General features: G+C 40.7%; 1 protein-coding gene and 2 long non-coding RNA genes across 4 annotated transcripts; 1 reads left to right on the top strand and 2 right to left on the bottom strand.

Annotated features, from left to right (window-relative positions):
- Positions 1–1320: 1320 nt before the first annotated feature.
- On the bottom strand, positions 1321–3933 carry LOC125019548. The gene is made up of 3 exons (XR_007114086.1): positions 1963–3933; positions 1642–1808; positions 1321–1469 (listed from the first exon to the last, which is right to left on the bottom strand). It is a non-coding gene; the product is annotated as an uncharacterized LOC125019548 (long non-coding RNA).
- Positions 1348–4259, top strand: LOC125019549. 2 transcript variants are annotated; one of them, XR_007114088.1, is made up of 3 exons: positions 1348–1494; positions 1576–1747; positions 3924–4259. It is a non-coding gene; the product is annotated as an uncharacterized LOC125019549 (long non-coding RNA). The 2 variants fall into 2 exon arrangements; XR_007114087.1 differs by having other exon boundaries at positions 1464–1747.
- Positions 4260–5477: 1218 nt separating this feature from the next.
- snapin (SNAP associated protein) lies at positions 5478–12452 on the bottom strand. Its single transcript, XM_047605187.1, has 4 exons — positions 12239–12452; positions 7840–7886; positions 7625–7743; positions 5478–6091 (listed from the first exon to the last, which is right to left on the bottom strand). Exons 1-4 carry the CDS (start codon positions 12352–12354, stop codon positions 5984–5986), a joined length of 390 nt encoding a protein of 129 aa, XP_047461143.1. The 5' UTR covers positions 12355–12452; the 3' UTR covers positions 5478–5983.
- Between the last annotated feature and the right edge of the window lie 322 nt (positions 12453–12774).

The raw sequence follows: 12774 nt of genomic DNA, 5'->3' as shown, positions 1-12774 counted from the left end.
CAACATTAAAGCGCAGTTTACAGCAAGAGCCAGTTTCCCTAATGTAATCAGAGCTATTGGCTGCACACACATACTATAAAAGAGCCATCACAGGATGAATTTGTTTTTGTCTACAGGAAACATTTTCATTCCATAAATAATATGTGATGCGCAAATGCAGCTCACTAACATCGTGGCAAGATGGCCTGGTTCAACGCATAACTCGTTCATTCTGACCAGCAGATCTGTTCTGGCAGTGGTATGCAGTGGCGGTGTGCCACGTTGTGCAGGATGCTACTGTAGCTGTGCCAATATTTTGATTATATTATAAATGTTTATTTTGATATTATCTAGGTGAACATTCCCAAAACTGTGTGATGGTGTCTGTATTTCTGTTTTAGTTTTTTGTTTTTTGATTTATTGATATACATAGTTCCGGTTTATTCGTCGTAGCACAGGGGACCTTAATTAATGACGCACAGAGTGTGACGCATGTGCAGTGTAGCCACACCTTCCCGCCCAGAACTTGGGAAGAGTGTATAATGGTAAGCTGTGTAGGGATGCTCTCTCTCATTAAACTATGCTAGCATTTTCAAAAGTTGGTTCTTCTGTTGGAAACGTCCTGAAAATGTAGGATCAGGTTGTTTGTAATGTTTTGGTGTGTTTTAGGTATTGTAAAAATGTTGTTTCTATTAGTTTGGTCAGTTTTGAGCCTCAATTGTATATTTTCTGTCCTGCTGCAGCTGCTGAGAGAGAGCTTGTGCCTGTGTCTCTGCTCACTGTGTCCCCCCTGCTCTGATAGGTTCGTCACTAAATTCATTATTAAATGGTTAAAACTGTTAATTTTATGATTTTAAATGGTCTGCCTAGAGGGATATCCACAGTATGAGTGTGTTGTACTAATTAAAGGACATAGGACACATAGAAAAAACGTTTTTATTTTATTGAAATAGGGACCCAGGTCACTTTGAATATGCTATATATTGCTTTGTTTGTTGTTTATTATTGATGTAAATTAATTTAGAAATGCAAAATTCATATTTAATGGCACATTTTGGTGTGTACATTTTATTTGTAATCATATATCTATATTCATTTTCCTTAAAAACAAAAGGCCCAGAACCTGGGAAGAGTGTATAATGCTGCTGAGAGAGAGCTTGTGCCTGTGTCTCTGCTCACTGTGTCCCCCCTGCTCTGATAGGGAATAAAGTGCAGATCCCACATTCTGGCCCTGGAGCATTTATTCTTCAAGCAACCAGATTAAAGCTGCTACACTACGGGGCATTACAATGTGGCACACCTTCGCCGGTCATAGAGCAGCACTTCCCGCAACCTGTCCAAGCAGCGCCAGGGTCTCTTCAGCGGGCAGATTGCCCTCTCCACCACTGCCCGAGTTCAGGACTGGAGGTCATTGTATCCCCTCTCTTGATCGGTGCCAGGGTTGGTGAGAGGGATCAACAGCCACCTTCTCAGGGGGTAGCCAATGTCCCCTGGGGTCAAATGAAGGCAGAAAACGTGCGAAATAGATCTAGTTTCCTTTGTTCATACACCATTTGATTGAATCACACTAACTTTTTTCTTTCTTTCTAATTATAGGTGCTTCAGTGGGAAACGAACACTTAGGGCAAAACAACTTTATTAACGGATAAATTATTTACTCACCGAGAAGCCATCGATCCTGCACCATGCCAGCCTCCAGCCTGTTCCCAACCATGCTGTTGGTCAGAATGAACGAGTCATGCGTTGAACCAGGCCACCTTTCCACGATGTTAGTGAGCTGCATTTGCGCATCACATATTATTTGAACATTTATGGAATGAAAATGTTCCCTGTTGACAAAAACAAATTCATCCTGTAATGGCGCTTTGATAGCATGTGTGTGTGAAGTCAATAGCTCTGATTACATTAGGGAAACCGGCTCTTGCTGTAAGCTGCGCTTTAATGTTGGCCTGTTCAACAGCATTGAATGGGAATTTGATGTACCTGGATGACATTTTGATGATACCGTCCCACACAGCTGGCATGGCTCGGGTCAGGGTTGATCGACACACTCCTGACCGGTCAGCCAGTTCAGGTTGGAAAGCCCCTGTTGCCAGGAACCCCAGAGTAGTCAGCACCTGTGTGGACACAGATGGGCTGCAGCTCTGTGCACAGTTCCAGTAATACTGGCCTCGGTAAACGAAAACGACTCATGAGCCACTCGTCGTCGTTTGCGAGTAAATCTTTGCGTTTTCTAAACACTCTCTCGCGCCTAATGTTACCATTTGCGAGATCTTCTAACAAAGCCAAGGCTGCCATTGTTAATACCATTTTCTTCATCACTTTGCGCATGCTTTTATATCCACATACGCTTACAAACACGTGTGTGTTAATTGTGCATTAATATGTCTCTGATGTGCATATCCTCCGAGAACTACTTGATTTCACGTTATTCATGGGTTTCACAGTGACGTCACACCGTCTCAACGGCGCCATCTTTATGACGTCAGATACAGGAAGTACGCTGTCGATATGCTGTCTATCTGCTGTGCGGTCGGCTGCAATAGAGCTAAAGCAAAAAAACACAGGACTTACGTTTTTATTAACCATTTAAAGCCTGAAGGATCTGTCAAAGTACGCCGATTTTGACTTACCGTACCTCACAGTTGTTTGCGCTATTGACAATATTCAAAGTGTGGTTGAACACTGGGAAGTTGTGCTTTTGTCTGGAAGACCTTCATGACATCTCAGGGGTATAACTAAAAACTTTGTTTTTACTAACAAATTCCTCCAAAAAAAACTCTCTTCCTGGGGCTCCGTGATCATGCTTCGGTCCTCAACCTGGAACCGACAGCAGTGGTGCGTTATCATTACCACAATGGCAGCTCTTTTTTTTTTTTCCAGAAAGCGCAACTTCAAAGTGTTCAGCCACACTTTGAATTTCATCAGTGAGTTATGGTAATTCAAATACTGCAAGCTTCTTTTTATGTGCACATGGATGTTCAGGTCTTAAAGGGTTAATGTTATGTATGTTTGTTTTTGTTTTTTTGTAAATATGTTTTATTCAATTTTCAAACATTTTCTGTGAAAAGGATGCAAATACCTCTTCTATGCGTAAGTCACGGATTGTTCTAATCCCATTTTCAAGCCATAGGTTGAATGCAGGGTCTGTACAAGAAGGAATGAACATGTGATTTGATTTAATGAGAGAGAGGATTGAAGGCCCTTGCAATCCAAAATGTCTTTTGACTTTTGACTATGACTATTGTGTTTGAGCTCAAGTTACTGTAAATAAAGGGTAAGGCCAAACAAATTACTGAATTTAAAAAATGTTGACACGAAGACAACTCTAATCACACCCATTCTGCCTTTCGTGCAATTTGTTTATCTTTGAACCAGTACATTAGCTTCTGTATGCTGCAAGCCCAATAGTAGAAGAGAAAATTTGGTAGGGCCAGTCCACCAGAGCGCTTTGATCCCTGGAGAACAGTCTTATTGATACAACTGGGCTTGTTCCCCCATATATTAATATTAGAATTTGAATGGGTTCGACCAGAAATGTCACTGGGTCCGTGCCTGGACCGGGGTGATGCCTGGCTTAGACCTTTCTGTGGAAATGATCAGTCAACTAGGCGCTGCGTCATCACCTATCGACTGCGGTAGTGTTATGATTACGCATCAGTTAGGCAGACAGTTAGACGTTCAAAAAGTACCAATAACAGTATTGTTTGTCCAGAATCTTAATGACACCCCAGTACCGTTAAGATTCTGGACCGGTACCAAACAATACTGGTACTCTGTATACATCCCTACCCCTGATCCACCAGGAGAGGTCCATACTGGCAGGACTGTTGTCGTTTCCTTTGCAAAATTCTGAGACCACAAAACAAGCTTTTAGGCACATTCCCGTGCTAACGAAAAAGGATTTAAAACTTTTCTCCCATTTATGTATAATCTACCAACAGGCACCAGAGTTAAAAACGACTGGACTTCTCCGCACCTGGACCACCTGTGGCAGATAAAGATCACCCGCTCAAGCTGTTCAGTGCAGCATCCAAAGAGTTCCCATAAGTAGACTATTACCTTCATATTTGAGCAGAGTTGATGTGTGTTGTAACTACATGAAACTTAAACAAATAATAATTAATTTAAGAAATTAGGTTCCATTTGCATTCACAGTCTACTTCTCATTTTCATTAAACTCATTTCAGTATCCTCATCATTTTCTATTACCCCATTATTCATCATATTATTTATTATTCACTATTCACCATTGTAAATAAACCACATATTTTACTTAAGTCATTGTCAGAAGGTCCTTGTGAGCTGGAAATAGATGATCCCTGTACTGAGAGCTTACGCCTCAGATATGAGATTAATTATTTACTTATAATTAATATTGATCCAATGTTAATTGATTAAGTCTTACAGGATACAGTGTATGCCTGTGAGTGGTGCCCCCTTTTGATGAGTGCAGTTATTAGACTTGATTGTTTAATAATTTGATTCCCCCTACAATTCTGTATTGATGTTTTTATAGACTGGGTAGCTACATGCACCGTAGTATAAGTGATGTCTTTAAATTCACTTGATTTTGGCAGTAAAAGTGACTCGCCGTAGTGCATCCGTGCAGCAGTCCGTAGCTGCTAGATCCATGATCAGTCACAACCGACAGTTTTGCAACAGTCACTTTGAAAAAGTAATCTGGTTACAGAGTGGTGATTGCTCCCTTAAAAAGTAACCTAGTTACTTCACTGATTACTTGTTTTTAAAGTAAAAAAAGTAAAAGTAAAAAGTGGGATTCTGGAAGTTAAATAATAGAATCACAATAACAGCTAACATTTTCACAAAATGTATGAATTATTTTTCTTTACCTGTTTGGTTAAAAAAAAATCTTGGGAATATCATACAATAGACTGAGGTTGAAAAATACATTATACCCTAAACTATAAGTACTGTACAAGTACTTAAAACACAAGTTGCGTTTTATATAGGCAGTGGATTTTGTTTCTCCATGTAAAAAATTATGGATTGATTTAATTGCTTTATGCAAAATGTACAAAGCATGGTATAAATAACTCTGGATAATCTTTGGCCCAGTATAGGATCACTGACTACAACACATGACAGAGTGAAGCTAATGAATATGACGGATTCATGTGTCACTCAGTTATAGGAGCAATAATAATAATAATTATGATAATAATAATAATAATAATAATAATAAGTACAAGCCAGTTAATTTTTCATATGTCGTGCATCTTGATGGTCACACAGTCACAAGTGCTTGACACCAGCTGGTCCCTACATATCGCTAGCTTCCACTGAAAATGCTATTGGACCCTGCTGCTTAGAACAAAAAAATGTAAATCTTAAACATTTATGTTCTGGCCGACAGCAGAATATGTTTTCATTAGCCTGTTGATGAAGTCACAATAGAACAAAATGTATTAATGTATTATCTATAAACATTCAAAGTCATGCAAAGAATATCATACCAACAATGAAAATCACAAGTGTTTGTGCATGGGATTGACGTCTTTAATTTTTCTTGGTTGGGATAATAGGAAGCAGGTGAATGCTAATGTTCTAAAATCAGTTAAGAGACTTTTTTAGACCACATATGTTCTCCCAGACCAGACAGCATAAAGCATGAAGATGGATGAAGGTAAACCTTTCTAAAAATTTTGCTAATGAGTAAAGGTATACGGTAAAATCAATGGATTTCATGTACATTAGAAGACAAATACTACCAACATGTACTTGTTATACAGAATGTGTAATCCAGTAACACCATAAGAAATGAGTCCTTTTTTCCAACATGACAAGACATAATGCTACACAAAGCTGATGAATGCTGAGAGCAACCTGAAGTTTTATGATGACAAAAGCAGTGCAGAACATCAGCAAGTCATCAGACATCAAATGAAGACTGGTGCCTTGGTGTTGCAATTTCCTGTCTTGACATATCCCTTCTGGCCAGAAAAGCTTGCAGTATTTGCGGTGTAGAACAAGTGAAGGAGCCTCAGGTTTTACTGGGGGAACGAGAGGTGAACACTCCTGATGCCTCCAGCATTGTCTTTCGTCTTGCTGTCTCTTTGGCCACATTGTGGTTGAGACGCCTCAGACGTTCCTGGAGACAGATATTGAAGTTACCTGACTGTATCACTTTCTGTTTAGCTCTATTTGCACATAACAAAGTCTAGTGTGTTCAGCAGGAGATGAAACAACTCCATTAGTTTAGCTAAGAGACTGAAAGAATATGAATAAGCTAAAAGTTAAAGTCTTAACGCTTAATAACCAGTCAGCTTAAGTACTATTAATTAAAAACACAAGCGGTCTACCATTTCCAGTGTTTTACCTGTTGTCTTATAGAAATATAAGCTAATTTTAACGCTTTATTTTTTCTGTAATGTTGGTTAACTGTTGAAGGCTCTGTCACATTGGACAGTGTCTACACTAAGCTATGAAATTAAGCTAATATACAAAAATGTTTGACTCATGTACTCTAAATCAGTGGTTCCCAACCTGGTGGATCACAAGGGGTGCCCCAAAACTTGTCTGATCTGAGCTCTCCATCAGTCTTCCCCTGTGTCATCAGTCACTAGATTTTAAACCAGTAGCCTATTGCGTGTGTCTCCCTACATGTACAATACAATATACAGTTAGAATACTATCTACAGTTTTTTGTATAAATGGATCTTTTCTGATCACTGTACCATCTTAAGAATATAGCCAGAGTCTGTCCGTTTCTCTCTCAGGCTAACATGGGGATGCTGCTTTTATCTCCTGTCATCTGGATTACTGTAATGCTCTGCTCTCTGGTTTTCCCAAAAAAATAATTTCCAACTTACAGTTACTACAAAATTCCACCGCACAAGTGCTGACAAGGACCAGAAGGCGGAAAGACATTACACCATCGCTGCATTGGCTCCTCGTCCGTTTCAGCATCGATTTTAAGGTTCTTTTAGTAGTTTTTAAATGTCTTAGAGGTCTTGGGCCATCTTATTTGTTTGACCCGCTATTACTGTATGAACCCTTGTGAACACTGAGGTCCTCTGGCTCTGGCCATACTACAAGTACTATAAGTCCAGTTTGTCATCGAGGGGCGGTGGGGGGTTTTGGAATTGGACCTGCGGAAATTGATGACCATTTCCGTGGGCTTGGTGGTGTTCAGATGCAGGTGGTTCCTGAAACTCCGCTTGCAAGGAACAGTGCCAGCACCGTCCCTTGGGGAGCCCCCATGCTGCTCATGACTGTCTCAGATACCTTGACTGTCATATGTCTTTTCGTCGATACATCACAGTGTGTTTTGCAAGCTGCACAGCTGGGGCCAGGAGAGTGCTGCAGCATGCGATGCAACACATGTCACACATACTAAGCAATATGGGAGATGCGAGAAACGGACAAAGAGAGGCACTCTTCTTATTATTTACGGATTTCGACCATGTGTCAGACCCTACTTCTTGCTCAATACAGCTGGGATAGGCTCCAGCACTCCCACAACCTTCCACAGCACAAGCGGTTGCAGATAATGAATGAATGGATGGATGACTCCTCAGAGTAACGTATAGAAATGCTTAGGGTTGAAGTGTACATGTTAACACCCATTGTTAAATGTATTGATGTGTGCTGTTTTGAAAACAGGCCATTACTAGTCACTCACCTGAGCATTCTGAAGTATGTTGTTTACAAGCACCACTCTGCGTCTTGCATTCAGCAGCTTCTTTACATAAGGGTCCAGGTCTAAGGCCACCTTCTGATGTTCATTTATCCTGCATAACTCTGAAATGAATGTACATTACACATGACTTCATGAACGTAACTTTAATGCTGATGTTATAGTAAGATATTGACAAGCTAATTAATACAGAAAATTACCTGTGGCCAGATTGTCAACGTGTTCCCTCAATTCTACCTGGCTTTCTCTGCAAAGAATAAAGTAATGACATATAAGGTTTAGGGTATGCGCGCGCACGCATGGACGCACGCATGCACGCACTATGAGGGGCATTTTATGCCAGCGAACTATACTAAAACGCATATACAGCGCCTATGCGATGATATCAAACCTGTAATGTGCACGTGTAAATTCCATTCCATCCTTATCAAACTGACAAAAGGTAGGCTTACAGGTACCTGTTAGTCTCTCTCACTCTCAAGGTTATTGAATTGATATTGATATTGAATGATATTGAATTGATAATTAATGATAGTAAGGGTGAAAGGGATAATTGAAATAATTTCAGCCACTTAAAAATAAAAATATCCTGACAGCTCTGTTGGGGCTTGGGGTTCATCTATAAGTTATGCTTTCTTATCAACAATCCCGTATGAACCTGAGACTATGTGTAACAGCTGATCTGTGTAGATATGCTGCAGAACATAGAAAATGAATAACTGTCAGGTCCTGATGATCCAGTGTACCAGTTTTGCATCTGAGCAATGGTACAGTCCCTGATATACCTCAACATCCTGTTATAGTTACGCAGCATTAACGCGTGTGTCACTATTGTACTAAAGCCAACAGTTCAGATGCCTGGACGTGTGCACGTGTGACTGAAATAGTCTAAACTGTCACATCGTCTCTCTTGGTAATACATGGACTGCTTGAATTGTGACGTGAAGCAGCTGTTAAACTCGAAATTTGTCATCATAAAGTAAATGATTATTTCTACACTGAGACAAGCGTGCGCACAGGTGTCCGCTGCGTTAACGCCTGGTACGGCACTGGAATGACGCCTCCCTATATGATTTCCACAAACACTACACAGTGTGTGACTACGCTCATGTAGAACTGTACTTAACAGTCACACGTGGTTTTCATGTTGCGTATTTGAGGCATAGTTCACCCTTCACGTTGATGTATGCGTAACAACGCGTGTGCAGCGTCTGCGTGACGCCTATGTGAAGCTCGCCTGTCCGTTCAAAGTGAATGGAAATTACACACGCATGTTAGAGGTTTTAGTATAGTTCGCTGGCATAAAATGCCCCTCATATAAAATGCCCCTCATAACATGCACGCACGAATGCACAGGGCTGAAAGCCTTATTTCAGTCCCACATTACATACTTGATCAGGAGAATCTATCGATCTATAAAGAAATTGATATTGGAGCAGCAGGCAAAAACTTTGTCAGTGCCCTCTTTCACACTACGGTGTGTTGGAGGGGCAGCCCGTTAAGAAATATTTCTTATCACTGGTCAACTCAGTCTCAGACTTCCTAAACTAATGTTTTTCCTGTGGAAAATTTTACTTAGATCCTTAGGCAGGTTGTATGTTGTCATTTCCTTTTAATTTGGCACTTTGTGTTTCCATGGGTAACTCCAAAAACTCTAAAAATGTCTTTGTACCACTGAGTTACAGTTGGAGGTTTCTCACTGATCCAATGAAATAATATACATTTTTTGGTTAAAAATAAGAATTTATTGAGTAATGTTTTGACCCGACTGATATGTATTATTTTGGGCCGATGCCAATTCTGATATTAGCTGATGCATCAGCTGATTAAATTTTTACATTTTTCAATAAAAAAAAAAACAAAAACAAATGACCTGCTTTTGATGGCTTAAATATAGTTTAAAAAAAGTTTTATTATCAGAATTTGTGAAGAACAAGCAGCATATGAATATTTTGACATAAAAAAAAATCGAAAACATAATAAATATTAAAATGGACCGGAAACACTTTTGTGAGGGTCTATTTGGGGAAGAGGGGTCGGGGGCTCCTGTGGCCACGGAGTTAGGGGCAGAGGTTCATAGTGCCACTCAGTTCAGACCCGCTGGCACTGATATAGGCTGGGGTGGACACAGAGGATGTGAAGCTGGCACTCCCCATGAAAGAGGTGGAGCTCAAAAAAAGAAAAAAGAAAAACGCTGAGGTGGCAATTGCGATTCAGCATGATATGAGAGCCAATCAGTCTTTTATGTTTCTGTGCTCTGCTCGCCTCTTATTACTGGCTTTGTGGAAGTTGGACATGTGCACGTTTCCCTGTATGCGGGGTGCTTTGCTTTCTCGTTAATGATTTGGGTGAGGGACAGTTTTTCTGGGGTCGGTGCCTGGGTGTGCAGGGGTTCGCCCAGATGTCACCCTGTCACGCTGGGGCTGGGGGAGCTGCAGTGAGTGGGGTCTCCATCCGCCTCAGGGGGACCCCAACCCCTCCGGAGGGTAGATGGGGGGTGTAGGTGATGCTATCACACCTAAATTACAGAAGCTGCAGAGCTCAAGTGGTGCTCCTTGGGAGAATCCTTTCAGGCCATGGTGTAGGTATGACAGCAAACCACAAAAACTACATAGTTTCACACGCAAAACCTGTTACTGTGCAACATATGATGGCATTTCTAGGGATGGCATACTACAGTAAAACTTACATACCTGAGTATGCTGAAATCGTACCCCCTTTAACAAGGCTTCTTACCAATGCAGGACATAGCCTGCTAAAGCTGTCATTCTTTTCCCTCTTTCATTTATGTCATGATTAATTAATTTAACATTATGGAATGATTATGAATTGACAACAGATGTCATGCATTACACAGACATTCAGTGAGGTAAGAGTAAATGTCAGGGTAGGACAACTCAGGGCATTGAGTGGTAGGCTATATGGACATACGCCCCTAATTTTTTGTAATGGGGGGATTTTGTAATGGTTTGTCGTCTATTCAGGCATCCACATAAATTAACGAAAAGTAATCACACAGGCTATTTGTGTTATTCACTCTGGATTCAAAAAAGTGTGGTTCCAGTCACTGAAAGATCTAGATCCGTAATGACGGTCGGCAGAAACGTTCAAGACTTATGCGGTTCCAACCAAAAATTGGATTCATATAAACGTTGACCTTAAACAACCCCAAAACCAACCCTCAGTGCCTGTGCCTGTATTATGTATATCCTTCTCGCTCTAGACTTCTCTCCGCTACCATATGCTACACTTCCATTACCTAGTACTGATCTTATTAATGCAATGTATAATATATATATTCTACTACTGCTTAATCCTCACTAGGGTCGTGGGGGTTGCTGAAGTCTATCCCAGCTGCAATCGGTGAGAGGCGGGGTACACCCTGAACAGATCGCCGGCCTATTGCAGGGCTAAAACAGACAAACAACCATTCGCACTCACACTGCCAGGCCTTCTCGCTGGGAGGCATCAGCACTAACCACCAAGCCGCTGTGCCGCCCCAATATATAACCTTTTTAATGAAAAACATCTTCTCCTCCTTTTTACATGGAGTCCCATCATCGAAAAAAAAAAAACGCTTTTCCTATATCTGTTGGAATACTTATTATGATATGACTACATCATAATACTTATGGTGAATAATAATGGACTTATTACATTCCTCTTAGCACTCCTTATAAGAAAGACTACTGATTTGATATCTCAGCACCGATCCTTACCCCACTCCAGTTTTCCTACCAAAAATAAAGTCTTTAACACAGTATTCCCAGTAATACCCATTTTTTCCAAATTGTCAACCTGGCCTGGCACCTCTGCCCAGAGGAAACCCATGCAAACATGGGGAGAACATGTAAACTTCATGCTGTGAAGCATCAGTGCTACCAACTGCGCCACAGTGCTGCACACACTCGAGCTATATTACTGCATCCATTGTGTTTCTCCCCTTCCTAAAACCACTCTGCTATCAGTAGTATCTGCATTTTTTTCCTTTTCCATTTATAGTATTAATAGTTGGGATGGCATCATAATTAGGTGCTTTTATTAAGATGGTAGAATTCAATTACAATTTAACACAAACAGTCAACATTATCACAATGTTATCAGATAACTGTTGAAATCACATATTACTGGACGCCTATAAAGCACATTTTTTAAAGAATTATAGGGTCTGAGAGATTGTTATCTAAATGGTGATAGACACCTCCATTCAGATAACAATGCCTACTAATCAAATTTGATAATTTAAATTCGGCAAGAGAGCGTGTCTTACAAAGGGTAGATTTATTAGTTGATATAAGTAATATTAAGAACTACAGTTTAAAGCTGCATTTGGAGATCAGTAAAATCGTTAGTTTTTCGTCGAATATTCCTAACAAGCTCTTAAAACAAGTTTTAAAACCCTATGTACGGTCATGAGGGCAAAAGGCCAAAACACGTTTAGGTGTGCGACACACTCAATGACTCAATGTGTTCAACGCTTCAACTGCTAACAGTCTGTCTCAGTGAGTTACTGTCAGTGACGGATATTCACGTGATTTTCGCATGTAACGTCTAATACAGATGGCAGTTTAAATACACTAAATAACTTATAGATGTTACCTGACAGAGTGAACGTGCAAATCCAGCTGCTGGATTGTTGGTCTCAGGAGGTCGAGCAGTCCTTCGGCGATAGCTTCTTTTTCTGAAGAAGCTTCGCACACAGGCGCAGCAGCCATTTTGATGAACCATCAACCCCACAGACATAATAAAGAGCAGGCTGCTCCAGCGCGAGAAACGTCACTACCATCTTGGACCGGTCTAAACCAGGCGGCTGGTTGCAACCTCCTGGTCTGAGCGATGAAAGCCCATGCGGAAGTGCAAATAAATGCAGTTCATCGAGTGGCCGCTTGAGGCTGGCTGCAAAAGGGAGCAAAACGCCATAGACCCCCATGTTAGAAAGTCCAACTTTACAACACATGTTTACAGCCTGGTGCAAAAAATGTTTTTTCTAACTCATTTGCTTATTTTTCATTAACGTTTAAAATTCTGCATAATTAAGGGCGTTCCCGCTTTGAGTGACAGGGGGCGCTGCCAGATCGCTAGCTGCTAGCTTTGTTCTCTCTGCTAGTCCTCATCTGAGCTAATGAGTTTAAAGT

The sequence above is a fragment of the Mugil cephalus genome, chromosome 14 (genome assembly GCF_022458985.1).
Source record: "Mugil cephalus isolate CIBA_MC_2020 chromosome 14, CIBA_Mcephalus_1.1, whole genome shotgun sequence".
Taxonomy (NCBI): Eukaryota; Metazoa; Chordata; class Actinopteri; order Mugiliformes; family Mugilidae; genus Mugil; species Mugil cephalus.
This window is presented reverse-complemented; position numbering and strand designations above follow the sequence as displayed.